This window comes from Branchiostoma floridae, chromosome 5, assembly GCF_000003815.2.
Source record: "Branchiostoma floridae strain S238N-H82 chromosome 5, Bfl_VNyyK, whole genome shotgun sequence".
In the NCBI taxonomy this organism is placed as follows: domain Eukaryota; kingdom Metazoa; phylum Chordata; class Leptocardii; order Amphioxiformes; family Branchiostomatidae; genus Branchiostoma; species Branchiostoma floridae.
The window spans coordinates 13,964,718-13,985,449 of NC_049983.1; the positions used below are offsets into that span (position 1 = coordinate 13,964,718).

Sequence of the window (20,732 nt, forward strand, 5' to 3'; positions counted from 1 at the left end):
ACTGTTTTGCTTCATTTCGGCCTGTTACATTGTATTTTCCGCCGCACGCCGATCGAAGCCGCCATCTTGAAAATCTCGCTCCGTCTGTCACGTGACCCCGGCAGTGGTTGTGCAATTTCGCATAAGGTTTGTGCAAATCTCATAAGGTTCGTGTGCATCACATAGTGATTCGTGCGAATTTCATAATATTCGTGCGTTTTTGCATAGTGATTCGTGCGAATTTCATAATATTCGTGCGTTTTCGCATAGTGATTCGTGTGTATCACATAATATTCGTACGAATTTCATAGGGTTCGTGCAAATGCTTAGGCACCCCTGAGCATTCCAACTCACAGTCAGAATGTACATGAATGATAAACCCTATTGAATTTGTACTAAATTACATATACAATTGTACACACAATACCTTACCTGCTATTATAAATATATTGCTAAGTAGGATTTCACATATCAATTCTGGACCTTTCATTCTTGACCTATATTGGGTAGACTTCTAGATCCCGTTTACACTAAAAAAAGTGAGTTTAACATCGAAATGGATCAGAAGTTTAATTCTATCAAACTAGATAACTGCATTCAGACTCGTTTTTAGACAATTGGATTAAACCCAAACTTGCAATCATGACCACCCCGAATTGGGACGATCCAAAATGTTGCTAAAGATGACCGCATCATTTTGAAGCGGGTGGCAACATCGATTTTTCATGGTAACTGGCAGAAAATAACAGTAAAATCGGCCATATTGGGTTAGGTTTTGACTCGATTACAGTCGGCAAGATACTGAAGACCATGGCGCTCATGAGGTCATACAGGTCATTGGGATACTCATAGTCTACTATAATGGGGGTCACACTACAAAAATTGATTACAATCGTGTCATGCTAATCAGATTTAATGTTTAATCCAATTCATTTTTTGAGTGTGAATGGGGTCCTTTACAGGTCTAGACTGGTGTCAACAACTTGTCAATACCAGAAACCAGTGCTGTGACACTCACAAATACATAAATTGTAGAACTTGGGCACCAAAGGGATGAGCTTTTGTGGATGTGAAAATTTTGCACATGGAAAACTAATGCATGAAAATATCACTATATCATATACATGTATGCACATTAGCTGATTCCCAAGGGATTCAAAAACTTTTTGCAGTTTTAGAAACTTGAAAGCAAAATGGAATTAAGTATCATATTGTTGCATTCTAGAGAATCTTTTTCTATCAATATTTTCAAGTGTTCTTTAAATGTTGAGTTTTCACTTGCAAAAAAGTTTCAAATTTTGTGTGAGACCATCTGGTTGAGAAAATAGAGAAAAGCCTCAAGTTGTTACAAATTACAATGTAAAACTTTACACTAGTGACTTTTCAATGTATTCTTATCAAATTTGAGTAATTTTGAAATGTTCACGATATGCAAATAAGCCTATTCCCAAGGGACATAAAAATCAAGAGTTCTTAGATTAAAAAAATAAGGTGACAGAAAATTATACCGCGCAAATTTTTCACATGCAGAAAAAACATTTCTGCATCAAAACTGCAAGTATTCTAAATTTTAAACCCTCCATTCAGACACAGGGAAACACCTGCAACACTCAAAGTCTCACATGACCGAAGAATGATGAAATGTCTAGCCAATTACATTGGCTCTATATAAAAATGTATAAATTATCTGTCCTCCTACACACATGCAATATCAACAAAGACAGGTCCTATTGACATGCTAGCCTGTCAATAAGAACCTTTACTTGCTATTGACATGCTAAGCATGTCAATAAGAACCCCCCTGCTATTTGAAGGCTATAAAGAACCCCCCCCCCCCGACTATTCACAGGTAAGTCTGAGCCTGCAGTAAATATTTAACACTATAGTACAAAGACTGATAAAGTTAATTGCATCTTGAAATTGAATGTTATTCATAGTCAATCTTTTTTTCCGATAAAACATTAATTCAACTCTCGATCATTCACAACTTCCAGATAAATTTTATGTAACGCGTTACAAGAAATTTGCATAAAAACAACACCACCTCAGACACACCTCACAAAATATCAACAAACATTCGTCAAGTCTGCATAGATAAGTCTTACCTTTCTGTACCGATCTCTTCCTTGGAATGGTGAAGCTCTTCATAGCCTCGAAAATCCTGGCAGGGTCTTCTTGTGGTACGGTCGGAGTTTCTCCCTCTTCTTCAAACAACGTTTCCTCCTCGCCCTCCCCCATGCTTCCTTCGTCCTCCATGTTGTTTTCCGACTGCCGCGAAGTGTCAGAATCGACGCTCGTGTTTTCCCCACTGTCATGGTTTCCTTTATCACCCGTCCCATCCTTATCGTTCCCTGAACTATCACTGTCCTGGTCATGTCGTGGTAAGGACAGCTTCTCGAATAAGTTAGCCATTTTTGGCCAATCTTCTGTGATCACCTCATATTTTTTCTCACCTGCATGCTTGCAGAAGACGGCCGTCCAATGTGGACCAATCGCCACGCTCCTAATGAAATTCAAGTCACGCACAGGGCGAAACGTATACCGCACGTTGATTGGACAAGATGAAAACGGTCAAGGGTCAAATCCTTACAGTTCAAAGGTTACCTTCTGTAAAAGTGGCGGAAAGTTATAAATTTTGAGTATTTTTGAGTTTTTGAAGGCTTGGTCGCCGCTGTCACAGCCGCCGCTGGAAAGGCTGTTTCTGTTGCCCATGAACGGGTTGCGCATGGATGTTTGGAAACACTCACGATTGCACTAACAAGGTAATAACTAAGATAAGCTTTTTATCTTATATTTTGCCAACTTCAAAGTTATTTTTATGACGTAATGCTGCATGCATTATTTCCTCTGTACGCAGCTCAGCTACGTAATTTTATCATCATGTATATGATGTAGGTTGTATCGATAAGTGGTATTTAATTAAGCCACTTTTCTCCTGAAATCGCAGAACCCACAAATTTTAGAAAATGTGGGCCTTTTCGTCTCCCTCTGCTTCCAAAAAAAGAAGTCAAACCCAACCTGTTTAGAAATAGCCAACACTAGTATTAGATGAGAATATTGTTTATGACTGTCCATTTTCACTATGTGTATACCATGTACTTGCAATTAGCCCTCGGGCACGAACTTGCAAATAAACTTCTTCTATTTAATGCAAAATTTTGTTTGATATCTAACATTATGAAGGTCATAGAGACTATTTGACCTTTAATCATTAGTAAATATTTGATTTTTAGTGATCAGCAAAAAATATATGCTCTTTTGCAGAATTCACTACGCATGTGCAGGTGACAGGAATTTTTTAGTAATATATCAAAGATGAAGGTCCCATAAACGTAACATTATGCCATTTTGATGGCACCATCAGTTCTGGACAGTGTTGCGCAAATCGAAACAATGGTCAAGACAAGACTGTTTACATCTGACAGGCCTTCACCTTTGACATATTACCCAGGATTCCTGTCGCCTGCACATGTGTAGTGAACTCTGCAAAAGAGCTTGCCGGTATTCGCACTGGTGTACTGTATTAGTAGTTTTCTTTTCAAGAAAATCATGACAAGAATATACTCACTCACAGGTGATAATTACTATACAACATGCTGAAGAGACACAACCTGATGTGTGTTACAGGTGACATGGGTAGGTGTCTCACTTCTAATATTACTACTTAACCCAATGATTACTTTGTGAAACTAAAGCATGTAATCGTATAGTCTATAGAATATCCTTTGAATGTTTGAGTTTGAAAACAATGAAATGGCAATTATAAAAGTTGCATATTGAAAAGAAACTTATAGTAACCTTTGATGATTATGTTTTCCTGTTCCTTTAATAGGTGTGCTTGTGCATGTACATTGTATTAGTATTGTCATTAAAGTACAGGAAAAGTAACAGTAGCTTTGGAGGGCAGAAAAAATATGAAGCCATAGAATAGCTTATCCAATGACAGTAGTTTTTTAAAAACAAGGTTTATGACAAAACCCTGGACATCAAGAATGATAAATGTCAGCAGTGAGTTATGTATGTTGTCATTGTGCTCGAAACTTTATGTCTTCAATAGGACTTCATCAGTTCATAAAAAAATTCCTGACCTTATTGGCTTTAATTTTTCATCGGTATTGACCTGCCCTCCAGGCTTTGCTGCTTTTCCTAACAACCAATGATGGAGTTCGTTGCCAGCAACAGACTAATGGCCATTGAGCCACCTGGTGGTAAGAATACTGCTTTACTTATCTTTCTCATCCAATCTGAACATTCTTTCAATTGGGGATATTATAAGGTGTCTCAATGTGAGCACTTTTTCAGAACATATACAATCTGCAAACATCAAGTTTTTTTTGTAAATCAATTATTGTCCAGAGACTGCTAAATAAACTTGAAGTCACTTTCATTCAAACGGAGCACTCAGAATACTCTATTTCTTTCATATGATATTGTGGATTTCATATTATGTAGGTCAAAGGTCAGAGTTAGAGCTGTACATGTGTATCATCTATATATGAAGTGGGAGGGTATGTATGGTGGACACAATCACTGATGCCTTTAGTTCTATAAAAATATGGCAAGGGATTTGGCAAACTTAAACAGGACAGAAGATATTCAGGAAGCCATTCGATGGTTGGTGGATCTGAGGGACATAGCAGGAACTGCAAGTAGGACACGTTTGAATATCTGTTTATTGATTTTTTTGGATACATGTATTTGTTGCCCCAGAAGCTGGGTAGTTTGTTGTACATGTAATAACATTTATGACTTTATCTATGCTAACATCTACTTGTTTTCTTTGTTTGTATGGAACAGAATAGTTAGGCAACATTTTTTGTGTGCTCAGTAACGGTGTTAGCTTGAAACCATGTCTTATATCTAGATGTTTTCCTGCTACAGTAAGGTCTATAGCAACAAATAAGTGCAATAAAATGGAATGCAATTAAAAGTCAGTCTTCCAATGTACTTAACATAATCGTATAATCGTTATTGTCAGTTATGTATAAGGGAATTTCTTCCCATGTAACCTGCAGTGCTATATTTATAAGTACATGTATATGAAACATTCTACCTACTTCTTCTCTGGTGGTATATTGCAAACAAATATGGTACATTATTTACCACCAACAAGCCGAAGAATCAGAACAAAAGCTAATGTACCCTGTAATACTGTGTGTTACAGTATTTTGTACAATGCTCCTCCATGTGATAAGTCAAATGTTTTGTCAATACCACAGATTATTACTGTATCATGTTATCATCATGCACATAGAGGTCAACTATGTCAAAACTGCTTTAGTATTCTATATCGTACAAATATTCTTTGCATCTGGCTGTAGTAGTGTATTATAGTACTATTAGTAGACTGTATCACAGTCAGGATCTCTTAATGCATGTGCGTAGATGAAAAGTGTAGTCCAGATTGCTATGGAAACTATGCTGCTGCACCAGAGTGAACATGTGAGAAATGCTGGCACTCTTCCTGCTGATGTCATGATGGTAAGCTGAGTATCGGGATTCTCAAATTAACTAGACTTAATATTTTGATGTCATATTGTTATTCTTTGTTTTGATATGATTTTAGGAAGGAGGATAATCTGATATGTAGTAACATGATCTATATAATAGAACCTGTTAATGTTATGGTACATGAATGGAAAATTGAACACATTACACATGCATACAGCTGGTTGGGATATACATGTATGTGACTCTTTAAGCCCTGTATTTCCCCAGCCTATTATTATTATTAGTCTTTTCATACATAATCTAATAATGTAACAATAATTATTGTATTAGTTTGCACAAATGAGAAGCAGCATCACATTTCTGAAATTATATTATTAATTTTGTATTACATTTGTCTCACTGTACATGGAATATGCTGAATATGTACCTGTTATTCCTTTACATGCAAAACCTGCACCTTCCAATTCCCCCTTTTTTCAGCCCTGTGATCATATCATCCCCAAAGTAACCAGACCAGTGTTTTCATATATCACCTGGGTCATTTTGTTAGCTGTTGAGTTTAAGTTGCTGAGCTTGCATTAGATAGACAGTGATCACAAGCTCAGAATGTGGAAATTTGGTGTCTTTGCCAGCATGAGCTTTTAACAGTGCTGAATCTTCATAAATGAATTGGTAGCACTAGGTTAACTTTTGTGAAAAAATTCTCAGTTGCTTGCTGCCCTTTCCTTTCTTTTGTAGGGAATGGTAACATTTAGAACTGTATTCTTGTTGTAGGTTAAGAGATCTTTTATTTTCCTCTATCATTAACTGTGTAATGTTTGTATTAAAGACCTATGCACTAGAACCTTAAGAAAATTGTGACATTCAGGAACCCAGTACCCACCTATTGCAAATTTACTCAAGGTCACTAGGGGGCATTGCTCCAAAATACAGTAGTCTGATTTTTGCAGTTTGCCCTAGAGAGCTTGTTGACCTTCATTCTTCCATGGCCCTTTGGCCTTAGACAAAATGTCAGATCATACTACTGATTTAAACACAAGAGATGTTTGCAGCCCTGACTGTATTTCTTGAAGTTCTACTTGTCGGCATCTCTATTGCTTTTGTCATCCTGAGTTTTCACTGGTATTTCATGGTTGTCTACAAGCTTGATAATGCAGGATGGGCCCGTGCCCCACATGCACAACAGAAGAATGGAACAGGTTTGTTATGGTTTTATTCCTGGATGCATACCAGTATATGATACCTTGGCACTAGCACAATCAAGGTTTTAAAGTTGCTAGCACTCAGATCAAGTTGCCAGTTAGTTTTTTAGATTTTGCAAATCTAGAGTGATAGACAATATCTTTGCAAATATGGATGGTTGATTGCACATGTACAGGATTGATTGTCAATTTGTGTACAATTTTCACTCTAGATCTTTTTTTAGAATGTTTGACCTTAGGTCCAGGGCTATACCATGGATCGGTTTTAAGGGGACAAAATGTTCCAAAATTACATAGAGATATGATCTTTAACTGTTTTGTGAACATTTTCTTTTGTCATCCTAAAGTCTTTTGCCACAGAAGTTGATAATATTGTTTCTTTGTAAGGTTATAATTCTTTGATGATTACATGATTGCACTGTCCCTCTATGAAAGTGAGACACTACATTGTTTTCAAGCCACAAATGGCTTTACGACTTGATGGACAGGATGCTGACCTAATGTTTCTGGGTATGTGTCACTTTACTTTTTGTACAAGTCTATAGAACAAGTTTGTACAAATATACAGTAGCTCATAAAGTCCATGAGCTTCCTGCACACGGAGCTTTTATTACTATAAATACTGGTTTACATACAATCCAAACTGACATAATTCCATAGTTGTATTAAAAATAGCCGTATGGAGGTTATGAGGTCTCCAAACAATTCAACAGCCTATGATCTACAAAAGGGATACTACATGTATATGTAGGCACTACAAATTACATAACATTTAACACATGTGGTGTGTTATATACCACCATCAGTACCACCATAAACTTTTAAACCTCCTTGATGAAACACAATGTACAATGTTGATATTCCCTGCAGTTGAAATGGTACAGTCCACTTCTCAGCCAATCACAGGCTGTGTTTTGCCAGCTGGCCTTTTAAGAGCATTTTCAAGATGGCTGCCTGACAGACATTTTTACTTCGGCTTGCTGAAAATCTTCTGATATATTTCCCCTGCTTTGCTGGTCCATCATTTATACAACAGGAGTTCACTCTTGGAAGGATAGGAGTTGGAGATAGGAGAGTGTCGACTGCAGTACAGCCAGTAGGTACCAGGGACAGAAGAGAAACAGGATCACATCTGCCTGGACACAGCAGTAGCTACCTCCACTTCTAGAAGCTTCTTCCCACCCACCAAGAAGAAAGCAGTCAAAATCTACAGCCTTTCTGAGTGGATTGTGAACTCACAGCTTGTCCAACTCAGTTCAACTTTATGCATGTTGGTTTAAAGTGTGGCATTTATTCCTGGGGCTGGGAATATTGATTTGACCTTGATAAAGTGCCGCACTACATGTTCTGGAGATATTCTCTTCTTAAGTTCTTTTACCTTGTCATTGAAGATTGTCTCAACTTGACACTGACTTCACGGTAGCACGGAAGTACGGAAGGATAATTTGCAGCTTGTCTTGTTATCATCCTTACACAATCAAGATGCTGGAGAGCCTTTTCCAGTCCACAGTGTGGTACTACATCTCCCTGCTGTCTGTGATCATCCCAGTGGTGTACCTGTTATACCTCTTCACAGCCATAACCTTAGAGTACACCAACACTCGCATGAACCGCCAGTGGAACCAGTGGAAAAGGATGTTCCCAGAAAAACTTAAGGAAAGCCCGAAGGAAAATTCCTGTGGAGAGTTTGACAAGCTAGACTGACAGCTGCTTTTGTGCAATTGAAGAGAGTTTTTACATTATATACTTCCATATGTGTAAATTTGTTCCTACCAGGATGTCAGTATTTTATCCGTAACAAGGCAAAACTGCATGTTGTGCTCATTGATATTGAGGCAATTAGAATAATGATTCTACCTTGTTTTGAAGGTTTATCCAAGGATACATAAAGAAATTTAGATTATACCCTGCATCAAATTAGTATGCCGATTGTTACACATAGAAGCAGGCAAGAATATTGTATAAGGGCATCAAATACATACATTGTATTGTCCCAGTGACTGTTTGGCATGCTGCCAAACCTCTAGATAGGGGCATGTACAAGATACTAGTAGCCATGTACATGTAGCCATTAAAGGCTCCCATTCCCCTGTATCTTTACCAACCATGTGGCTCCAGCCCACCTTACCAGAGGATGTACAGGTAGAACGACTAAGACGATTTACGGCATCAATTGGTGACTATGCTAGAGGTAGGTTCAAGCCTTATCCAGGAACTTTCTGTATTTCTGTTTGATTTGCAGGAAGAAAAATATGCATGCACTTATTTATACTGGAAACTGAAGTCTCTCCAGGAAACTTGATGATCTTACGGTTGATATTTTTCGTATGTAAATGCATCACTGTGTGTAGATTGGAAAAATAATTACATTCTTATGCACACAAACTGGTTTCAGGCAAAGTTGCACATCGTTGCTATGTAGAAACTGTCATAAGCTACAGTGTGCTAAGTTGAGAATTCACATGTATTGTGTAGTAAATATTTGTTGCAAAGGTTGAAGCAATAAACATTATTTCAGAATCTTTCTAGTTACCCATGTTGTTGACTTGGCCTTCTCCCAATATGCAATCTGATCAGGACGTCCAGATTAGGATACATCTGAGTCTGTCAATCATCCTTGCTGATCATCAGCTGTGCAGAGGGAAGAATTTCAACATTGCTGCCCTTTCCCAGTTGCATCATTTGTTTTTATCCTTCTTTAAGTAATACCAAAAATATGCACAAGACATGTTTATTTTCCTAATGTTAATTTTAGTTTTGCTAGATTTTTGTGCAGTAAATTTATACAAGTAGCATGAAAGATTAGCCTAATTTACTGTAGATTCTAAGTAATATTAGTCTGGTCCCATGCTACATGCCTGTGACATAAGGGATGAAGACCAAATATCGAGATGAAATATCATACTGACAGTGGCACGGGGCATGCACATGCATACATTTGCATATTGACATCTTTGTTGATGCCCAAGCTAGGTGGTAGGAGCTCCTTGGTGGTATCAAGGCTAGCAAAGCCTTGTTTACATGGAGAATTTTCTGGAGCAAATCTTTGGGTTCCTCCCTCGTGGTGATCTCTACCTGAGAAGGGGGAGGGGCTGTGATCTGGACACAGACGTTGGTTGGTACTACATGTATATGTATTATACTTACTAGACATTTATATGCAGAAGTATGTGTATCTGTACATGTATATGGCTATTCCACTATCGATACATTTTACACACAGTCAGTTGAATGTACTATTCAAGAGTTAAAAATACATTTAATTCCTTTATTCAAGGAGATCTTGTCTCACCAATAGCATTCCTGTAGACAGGTTTTAACCATATCTTTCAAATATGAAAATAAATCATCTGTCTTAATTCATTGTTATATTCTTGGTCAAGGTACTGAGGACAAGGTCTTTTGAAATAACTTATGATTTTATATTTAGTGCAAGACGAAATTCGTACTTGTTGTGGGTAGTTTTACTTATAAGTTGTGTACAGTATATATTTAGAAACTGACCTTGGCACTGTTTGCCTGGAGATGGTTAGCCAACTGCCATAAAAGTATGTCTTCATCTCTGGTGTAAACATTTGAATAGACGATCATGTTTCTTTACACCAGCCAGGGATTTTTTTCTGTTTACTGTTGTGCTGACAAAGTTGACTCATTCTCTCACCCGTTAGCAAAGTCAGGATGACTTTGTTCTTTCACACATCTTGTTTGGTGCGAGCACTGGCTGTCCCAGGTTTGTATTATATATGCTTGTTTTCTAGATGATCCTAGATCCTAGTTCATTGTTGGTGGAAATGTTGGGTCTATAGTGTTGAAGTGATATCTACTTGATAACATGCTGAAGTTGGTTGTGGGTGAATAAGCCATCTACCCCCATGTGGAAACTGTTTTTTCTACTAGGAGTAGACAACAGGATATGTGAAATTTTTATCCATCAACAAATGCTTGATACAATGTAGTTATTTTAGAGGATTCAACCCTTTGGCAGATACTTAATTCAGTGAATTGTTCCCAGTTTTGTCCATCTGAGAGCAAAACAGTTCATTGATCGACTGGCATTGATGATTCTTTCTTTTTATTAACCATAACCATAACAGAAATCGCCCAAGGGTCTGAGGGTGCCTTGGAGCAAGTCAAAAGGTTTTTTTTGCTCAGGGCTCGTGATATGCAGTTTTGACATAAATCAGTAGAGGGAGCTTCAGAGTAAAGCTGTTCCAAACGCGTTGATATTTTCAAGCAGATATTTGGAAAAAGTGTTGTAACGTTCTTGCTTTCCCATCATCTCTGACAGCCATTCACAAATTGTCTTGTTGCACCTCCTTGTGATCATGCCACTTCTGCAAATAGCCATGGGTAATATTTTACAAGCGATGTTTACACTGGGTGTCCGAGTGCTTTCAGACCTCTTTCAGGGTTGCCGGCGGACTTACTGTGGTACGTGCTCCAGACGATTGGCAATCAATAGCCGTTAGACATGTATCTGTTGATTTTTGGTGGAATGGCTGCACAAGCTGGCAGCATTAAAGAAAACGTTACGATCTTACATCAAACATCTTTTTTTAGAAGCTTTGAGATCAGGCCAGCTCCATTGACCTTAAGAGTCCCGAAGGGGCCAGGGCCGGGACTTTTTTTCAAAGGGACTTTGGTCAGTGTAAGGCTGCAAGCTATCAAAAAGTCATCAAACATTGCATCAGCCGCCCGGTGTTTTTCTCTCTTCTTTTCTTTAGAGATAACGTTATAGAAAAGTTATAACCTTGATTATTTTATTATTAAATCATTGTCTGACACGATGATTTTGTAAGAAAGGAGTAGTTTTTATTCAACAGCTCAAAAAGTAGTGTTAAACATCAAAATTCCAAAAAAAAGTTACATTTGAAATGTTGTTAAGTTAAGTAGAATGGTCAAACAAAGTGTATTTCATGGACACATCACGTAAAGTTGTTGCGCCAAGGCACTTTTGGACAGACGATTTGATTACATTTTTAAGGTAACGTGTTAATAAACTTCCTTACATTACGTTAGTTTTGTTATTACACTACTCTTCCTTTTCGAAGAGGGGGAGTAACTTTGAGAAGTGCGTCCATTCAAGTTGGGTATTCTGCAGAAAGGGATCAATTTCTGGATCTCGCAACTATCCACTACCCCTTTTGTAAAGTGGACGATGCTCTTTAAGGACGTTGACCTTTGCTCTGTTACGACATGGAATTTTCCAACATGCGGTGCGGACGGGGGCGCACGGCGTCCGGCTAGACGTCTAGACGTGCGCGAGCTGTCAGAGTGGAAAGTTAGAATATAAATATACTGTCCGAATATATTCCATGACGGCTGTCATCGCTGGAGATATGGGACCAGACCAAGATGTCTGCGATCGGGACACGTCTCCGAAGATGTTAACATGTCTCATAGACGCTCCGGATGATTTGTACTTAAAGAAACGAAATCACTTCCGGTGTTATCAAGGTAACAACTTAAGAGTTAGAGTAGAGTAGAGTAGAGTCTTCGGTTAGGTAGGAGTCTTGCTCCAGTTGAAACCGCTCCTCATTCTGTTCGGTCAGCATAACGTTAAATCTTTATCAAAGCTTAGAAGATAGTCGTTGTGTTAAATCGTATTGAAGAAGTTGGCGCCAGTTCGGAGGCATTGAAAAACCTGTTTCTTTTTTTCTTGGTGTGCCGGCAACGTTGTACTGTAGTAACGTTAGTAGTAACGTTATGTTGATATAACCATTGAAGGACGTTAACGTTATATCTTCATTTCACAGCTACGAAATGTTGCATCATCAAGGATCTTGACCTTTGACATACTATATACACGCTAACGTTGTATAGTAAACGTGCGTTTTAAGACACTTCGATATGACGATAACCATTAAAATGCGAGGTGAACTGCACTGTCAACTTGAAATCACTTGCTTTTATTAGCCCCGGTGACTGCATGTTTGTAGGGTTTCTTTGTCTTCCTTGCAGTCATGTACATTAACCCTAAAAACGGCAAACGTGAAATACAGTAGGGAAGAGAAACCCGGGTCTGACTAAATACCGCAAACCAGCGCAAACCAGCGCAAACCAGCGCAAACGGGTCTATTATGCAGTATTCATGGGACAATGGCCTTGTTTAATGCTCTAAATACACTGTCTGTGCAATGAGAGATTAAAAAACACGGCAAATTATAAGTTTTTACCAGTTTTTTTTTAGTTATTCCGCTTGTTTCAAGTTCGAAAGGATTTCTGGCCGCCATCTTGGATCATCCGTGTTAGGGGTCTAGATGGGGAAATTGTCGTTAACCTTATTTACTTAGAAAGTACCTTCATGGCTTGGCGCAGGCGCTTTTGACAGCTATAACATGTCAAAAATCCACGGTGGCATGATTCCAATGCCCATCACTCGTCTACGCGTACGGCTAGCACTCGCTTTCACGGGGGGCTGGAGCCGGGCATGCCGCCGCGGATTTTTGACATTTTTTAGCTAGGGTTGGGGTTGACTCGACACTCGCGCTTCGCGCTCGGTCTCGCAACCCATAACCCTAGCTAAAAAATGTCAAAAACCGCGGCTACGTCATCAGAGCTATCGCTCTTCATCTCCCTAATTTTGAAGATAATCTCATTCACTTTTGACTCAAAAGATAGTGCCAAAGTGCAATTTTCCCATCCAGACCCCTAACACGGAAGATCCAAGATGGCGGCCAGAAATCCCTTCGAACTTGAAACAAGCGGAATAACTATTAAAAAAAGGGGTAAATACTTATAATTTGCCGTGTTTTTTATTAAATATCGCACAGACAATGTGCTTATAGTGTATTTAGAGCGTCAAACAAGGCCATTGTCCCATGAATACTGCATAATAGACTCGTTTGCGCTGGTTTGCGCTGGTTTGCACTCGTTTGCGGTGTTTAGGCATACCGGAGAAACCCTACAGACAGTCGGCGGCTGCTCTTGTGCTTGGGTCGACCCCATTTGGACTGTAAGGTTTGTCTCCAAGTAGATGTTGGGAGGGAATATTGTGACTTATTTTCTGTTTTAAAGGGGCTTGTTTTCTGACCCACAAACTCTATCCACTCGAGTGGTATCAGAAATGCCAACTTTCCCAAATCTAGTTCATTGAAATGAGGCCCCTGGTGACCTCAAAGTCACACTATACTTTGTCGTGTAATGGGGACATCTAACATTGCACTTTACTATAATAAACCAAAGGTTTTATCAGTTATACAAAGCAAGATTTGAAGATCTTCTTTCAAGCTTCTGTGAATATTTAAGGCAAAGAGGTTAACATCCATTGGCATAATACCGGCAGGTTTACTGCAATTTCTCAAGCAATACTAATTTGGCAAATGATCAACGCATCATTTTCTCCAGTTACATGTTGCTGTTACAGCTTACCTTTGCCACTTCTACCGTGTATCTTTTTTTTGTCTCTCTTGTCCTGCTAAAAACATAATATCGTAATTGGAACACACCGCGGAATTGCACGGAGAACGGGCGCGTGGTTGGAAGGGGGTGCAATAATACTGGCAGAACGAAACTCGGCACAATTAACTGCCGCTATGTAACTTTATACATCCTCTGTTGTTCCTTCCTTTCCTGTTAGTTGCACAAAACAAAAATCTGCGTGAGCAGACCGAAAGTCATGAGAAAATGGGCGTGTACTATCAAGAACTTTCATTTAATTTTGGTCCGTCACAACCGTTATGACGTAAAACTTTACTGCTGGTGTAGCATTAAAAATGGCGGGAAAATGACGGCGTACGTTCAATTTGACCCATTCAGCCGTAGATCCGGGCGATAATGCAACGGTTCTTCACACTGTTACACGAGTTGTTGGTCACCAAAAGAAATTCAAGATTGCTGTTGAATCATGCTCATCTTGTGCCGTGAGCACGTGTGATTATTATCTACAAATCTTGCGATGAACGTGATAGTGTGTTCGTCCCACGACGAGCTCGCCTGCCCCGAAAATGACCTGAAAACTTTTGGCCTTGTTGTCTTCGAATACACTGTTATCGAAGCCTTTTTGAAAATGTGTGAAATACGTGGGTGTCTGAAGTGTGCATACCTCGGAAATTACTGTTGCTGCGCTAGTGGATCACCGAAAATTTATCGTCTATGTCATTTGCCGGTATAAGTATTACTGCCGGTATTATGCCAATGGATGTTATATATATAAACTCCTTGTTAAAGGTAGTTAAAAATAGACATCTTAGCTACGGCCGCGTGGCGCGTTGGTACACCCGATCCCTCGATCTCGGAAGTGGACCCTTCCAGCCGAACGCCATATCGAACAAATAGAACCCCCTATTCTATTTAGAATACTCGGTCAAAACCAGCCCTAGTGGGACAGGAATGGGCAAAGAAAAATGCTATGCCTTTTTTTGTTGAAGGCTATGCCGACCGAGTATTGTTGTTTTGGGAAGGGTAGGCGCTACATAGCATTACTTCCTTCCTGGACAGAATGCGCATGTAAAGCAATGTTCGCAGAAGAGACGGGACTCCGCACTAGCGGACTTTGTAGTAGGGTCTTATATTTGACACGTGGTACAAGCTCCCTCTCCGCGAGTGACCGAGCTACTTTCTTCTTAATTTGGTTTTTCTCCTGAGTATGTATGCACATGCCATGCATGCAACAAACGCGGTAGAAAACCTGTCACATATATACGTACCCAGCTTTACACCTGCATCGACTGCATGTCAAAAACCAGGCACTCCTGCCCACTAACAAGGTAATATTATGGAGCGCCTCCCGCTTCTGCTTTGACTGAAATTATATCGCCCTTACCGCAACTATATACGCCCCCTCCTCAAACGACTACTCAGTGGATGTAGCCTTTCACAAAGAATGCATAGCATTTTTCTGTCGCCTGTTCTGAGAGGATTTTAAGGCCCCAAAAGCTAAACCTAAGTCAGTCGGTATCCTCAGCCTAATAGCGGCGGCGGCCATGTTTTTGCAACTCGCGCCGTTTTTGACCGAGGTTTTGAAATAGAACCCGAGATCAAACAGGGGGCGGGCCTTTTGGTGTTCGGCTGGAAGGGTCCATTAAGCAACGCGCGGTCCGGACAGTGCTTGGATGGGGGACCAACCAAGGACGTCCGGATTGCTGTAGCCTCAAGAAGCTTTCCACGAAATCGTCTTCCGGGAGGGACGTAAAACGGGGGTCCCGTGCTCGAGGAGGTGCCTCGACCACATTATTCAGCCTCATTACTCAGCACATTGGGTACCTGCCTATGACACTGGCTGCAAATACACCCGATATTATTATTATTAACTTAAGTGAGTCCAATTTTTGTGTTGGAAATTACAGTTCAACTATTTCAAGGTAGACATTTTAAGTTAATACTGCATAAATCTGCAGAAATATTGATAGTTCAGGTAGTGTATAGCTCTGGCTTTAAATTTTTTCAGTTCCACTCATTGTTTGGAAGCCCATGTTGTTGAATGTCCACATTAATATTCTAAGTTTCCAGTCATGAAGCTAAGATTTTGGGGACAATTTTTTTTCATTTCAACCAGCAAGTTTCTGTCCCGGGACGGAGAGACAGGTTCTGGAGACATCATATGGAAAGAGGGGTCATGTGTACAGTGTACAGTACTTACAAAAATAATTAAGTTCAACAATACTACTGTCTAGCTTCTTAGCTAGTGTAAGGATCTCGTTAGGAAACAAAGTCCTTGGACATGACATTACCTTGTTCCTGATAGGAAATTATTGCAGAGTTTTCCACTTTGCAATTGAGGTCATTGTTAAGTCATCACACAGAAATCGTATGCTTCCTCTTCTTTTTCATCACTGTGGTTGTTGCAAAGATACTCAGCAGGTTATTGCCCAGGGTGAAACTTTCTTCCTAGGCAAACTCACTTCCACAGCAAACTTGCTGTCCTGGTATTAGATAAACCTTGAAAGTAAAAGCCAAGTCTGCTCAAAGTCAGCAAAGGAGGCTAGTTATCACTGTGTTATACAGTGTGAACTCTAGTGACTTATGTTGACATTGTTGTTCTCAGGGTCATGGGCTGACCGCTCACCTCTGCACGACGCTGCGTGTTACGGCCGTGTCCTGGCGCTGAAGACCCTGCTGGACCAGGGAGCGTGTGCTAACCTCAGCACCATTGACTCGGTCACTCCGCTACACGAGGCATGTTTGGGCGGACATGCAGTCTGTGCCAAAATGCTCATCTCTGCAGGAGCTCAGGTAAGGATGGACGGGTTGAAATTTTTGTCCCAACCAAATTTCTGTCCTGTCTACCTGTGCTTAATGTTTATGTACTAGGGGTGGGTACTAGTACCGGTACAGAAAATTCAGGTCCAAAGCAAAGGATCAGGTCCAGGTCCGGACCTGAACCTGGACCTAATTCAGTATGACTCATACCAATGGTCCATTTCACTACAAAGAAATCTGTTTGGTGGAGTATTAGACTTACAATGGCATTTTAAAATCATACAATGCTAACTGCACCTGTATGATTGGCTGTAAAACTTGGTAGAAATGACTATAAACTCTACTCTATTTCACTCTTGTTATTTTCTTCCACCTGCAAGCGCCAAAATGTGTGAATGTCTGATAAAATAATCTGTTAATTTTCTTATCGGTCCAACATCCGGTCCAATAAGTAAAACCGGTTTTGTACCGGTACGCTGTACAGATACCCAGCCCTGTTATATACAGTTTCATGCTTTGTTGCCACTTGTATGAATATACATTCTTGGAAACTTGGAATGTCAAAATATGTACAATTGTATTCTGCTGTAGGTAAATGCCAGAAACATAGACGGCAGTACGCCGCTGTGTGATGCGTGCTCACGTGGAAGTGTTTCCTGTATCAACCTGCTGCTGTCTCACGGTGCTGAAGTCAACCCGAGTCTCATCACTGCATCACCACTACATGAGGCTGTGCTCAGAGGTATTAAGCCTCTGCAATTCAGAGAGAGAAAAGAGAAGAAGAAATAATACTTACAATTTAGAGAGAGAAATAGAGAGGAAATATTAAATACTTGTAGAAGTCTAAATGCAGAGTACATATCTATTGAGTACAATCATGTACATGTACATTTTGTACTTGGAATTGCATCATAAAATAGACAAGTCTTTGGTCTTCTGTGCCATATGAAGGGTTTAAACAAGACAGACTTGTAAGTTAACGTTATTTGATTTTGACCACATGTACTTTGTTAGAGAGATTTCAGTGCTGCACAAGCACTTAAGATGTGGAGTTGATTGTAAAAACAAACTTGGCAACACAATTACCTCTACATGTCCAAGGGAAGGTTCGTCTGTACATGTGTTTCAATTTTGCTGGATATTTTCTTGTACAGGACACCAGGAATGTGTAGACATCCTCATAGAGAATGGCGCCAGGATAGAGCACACCGACTGTCACCATGGTACACCTCTACATGTAGCATGTGTCAGGGGTCACGTGGATTGTGCCAAGTCTCTTCTTCTAGCAGGTACGTTTTGGATCAAAATAACCAATTAAATCATGCTTATAGCGGCTTGCCCAACTCTGGCTGCACCACTGTTCAGAACAGCCTTTTTTAGCCACAAACACTGTTTGCCTCGATAAAAGCCATACTGGTTTGATTATATGTACATGTATGACATTGTCTGGCTCTGAGCACCCCAAGACAAAACAATTTGATGAATGCATGGACATCATCACACATGTAATTAAATCAGTATGGATGGCTTAACTGCAGAAACATATGTAAATGAACATAAAGGGTAAATTTACTGTGCAAAGATTTCTGGGTATAATGTACCTGCTTGCATCTATATACCTGCAAGACAATTGTTGAATGTCTCTTTATCAAATATCAATTGTAACTTATTGTTTATCTTTGTTAACTGCCAAGTAGCAGATAATCACACGCATGGATCTTTCTCCTACTAGGTGCTAACCCCAATGCCACAAAGAACCATGAAACTCCACTGCACTATGCAGCACAGAATAACTACACTGCTGTGATCCAAGTCCTAGTGGAACATGGTGCCAATATCACAGCACTGAATCAGAATGGCAAGAGAGCTCTTCACCTTACTGCAGAGGACAGTGAAGCCAGACAACTTCTGTTTTATGTTGAAGGTAAGACTGTGCAACAGTGCCACCTAGTGAGCCTGTGTCAAAGTGCAGTTGCCATGGGCTACATAATGATTGTGCAATGTTACCCTTGTAATCTGTATATGCTATCCTATTTCTGTCAGAGAAAAAGATTTTTGATGGCAATGGGCGGAGGCATAAGCAGTCGCAAGGGACGTCCAGAGAAAAATTTGAAATTTTGACCATCTGAACTTCATTTCCTGCATTTGAGGGGCACATTTTGCTTGTATTTACTACGAGGGCCCATAAGGCCACTTTTTTTCCGATGGATAGCTAAAAAAAATTTAGATGGCCCTCCAAAAATTTTGGCCCTCCCCCAGGCCAAAAAATTTTTCAATGGCCCTTCCCCAGTGCACCAGCCCTCCCCGGTAAATGTCATCAAGTCCCTAACCTACATGACATGTATGTTCTCTGTCTGCCTAGGCCATGTAGAGAGCCTGAAGCAGCTGTGCAGACTGACCATCAGGCAGAGTGTTGGAGCAGGCAGGCTCGAGTATCTCAGCTCACTCAAGCTACCGGACCTCATGCTAAACTTTCTGTGTCACAGATAGCCAGTATAGTACACTGAAATACCCATTAAGAATACATTTGTATATACTAGTACCTGTAACAAGTCATGTACAAGATAGAATCGGATGTTTTTCCACCTTGGGCCACAGCAAGTAAATTTTATGAATGACATCCTCAGTAGACCCCAAGTTGAATGTGGGCAGGTGAAAAAAAGTTGACAAAAGAAGCAAGATGTTTTCAAATTTAGACACCATATAGATAGACTTGACTTGAAGCAATGGGACATGGTATCACAATCAACAAGAAATTGCTGTATTCAATAATACAGTGACACTGAGTGATGTCAGCAGTAAACTTATTCTTGTTTTTCTTTTTTTCGAAATCATGCAAAAATCAATACATGTGTATCCATAAAATTACTTGCTGTGGCTCTAGGTAATATGACACACACCCATGTTGAGGTGATGATGCAAAATATATTACATGTAGTTGCAATTCTGAGGGTATATTGGATAACTCACTCTGTAGTAGAAGTTAAAATCAATGTACCTTTCAGCAAAATTGATGAAAAAGCCACTGTTGGAAGTGCTTGTAATTAAGCCAGAAATGCTGTCTAAAAATGAAGAGCATTTCGATGCAGTGCTGATGGTCTTATCATGTTGTTTTGTTTTATATGTCAATACCTCAGTTTTCAGAGCCGTCTAGGAAGTATACATGTATGTAACAGTTATGTGTGTGTGATGTATCTTGATAGCCAGTGCAAAAAGTTACAAAATGTTCATTAAACCTAATTATTTGTGACAAATATAGATTATTTGCAAATTTTCTTGAAATATTGCTGTAATATGTTGTGAAGAAGATCATATGCTTAAGATTTTAGGTGCTGAAACACAGCAACGAGCAAAGTTTTATACCTGTAACCTGGGTTTGTGTTGGGTCTTACACCATGGTTGAACTGGACCCAATTTGAATAACTGCCAAACATTATCTTGAATAGATAAGACATGTTGTAATTGATAAAAAAGTTTATGTCCAGGTAGGATACTTGCCACATTTCTTAGTGTAAACAGAAGCCACCCTAGCCCTTCTTTGTACATGTAGTGATGTACATATTGCAGCACACCATGTGGTGCTATGGCAGTGAGATTTAGAGCAGGAACATTTCTTTTTGTTTTGAAGTTTATACTTTTGCCAGTATGAAAAACAATAGATTTACAGAATGTACATGCAAGCCATATTAAGCTCATAATATTATTGATCACTCTATCATAAAGGAAAGTAAACAGTGTTGTGGTAGTCTCCAAGCAGACCCAACGGTGCCTTAGAGATACATGTAGTATCAAAGCTGGCCAGGGACTTAGTACGGCACCCGTGCCCGTTTGACTCCCTTAGCCGGCTATCTCCCTTTGGCCGGCTATATTCCTTTGCCAGCTTTAATATATTATCTCTAAGGCACCGATGGGTCTGCTTGGAGACTAGTGTTGTGGGGGATATTGTGGCTTAGGTCATTC

At 39.7% G+C, this 20,732-nt stretch overlaps 2 protein-coding genes across 12 annotated transcripts in view; one reads left to right on the forward strand and one right to left on the reverse strand.

Moving 5' to 3' along the window:
• Positions 1 to 2,531, reverse strand: part of LOC118416698 — a 43,462-nt gene extending 40,931 nt beyond the window's left edge. For all 4 annotated transcript variants that reach the window (XM_035821887.1, XM_035821889.1, XM_035821888.1 and 1 more), the window contains exon 1: positions 2,085 to 2,531. In XM_035821887.1, coding sequence (XP_035677780.1) covers positions 2,085 to 2,391 — 307 coding nt within the window. In that variant the 5' untranslated portion in view covers positions 2,392 to 2,531. The remainder of the gene's footprint in view (positions 1 to 2,084) is intronic.
• A 52-nt stretch (positions 2,532 to 2,583) lies between these two features.
• On the forward strand, positions 2,584 to 20,515 carry LOC118416716 (ankyrin repeat and SOCS box protein 13-like). 8 transcript variants are annotated; one of them, XM_035821925.1, is made up of 8 exons: positions 2,584 to 2,741; positions 3,554 to 3,615; positions 4,111 to 4,187; positions 16,618 to 16,805; positions 17,364 to 17,514; positions 17,927 to 18,061; positions 18,505 to 18,696; positions 19,135 to 20,515. In XM_035821925.1, the coding sequence occupies exons 3-8, from the start codon at positions 4,136 to 4,138 to the stop codon at positions 19,260 to 19,262; spliced, it is 846 nt and encodes a 281-aa protein (XP_035677818.1). In that variant the 5' UTR covers positions 2,584 to 2,741; positions 3,554 to 3,615; positions 4,111 to 4,135; the 3' UTR covers positions 19,263 to 20,515. The 8 variants fall into 8 exon arrangements, with proteins under 8 accessions (XP_035677818.1, XP_035677820.1, XP_035677816.1 ...); XM_035821927.1 differs by lacking the exon at positions 4,111 to 4,187; XM_035821923.1 differs by lacking the exons at positions 2,584 to 2,741; positions 3,554 to 3,615; positions 4,111 to 4,187 and adding an exon at positions 4,424 to 4,628.
• Positions 20,516 to 20,732: the final 217 nt, after the last annotated feature.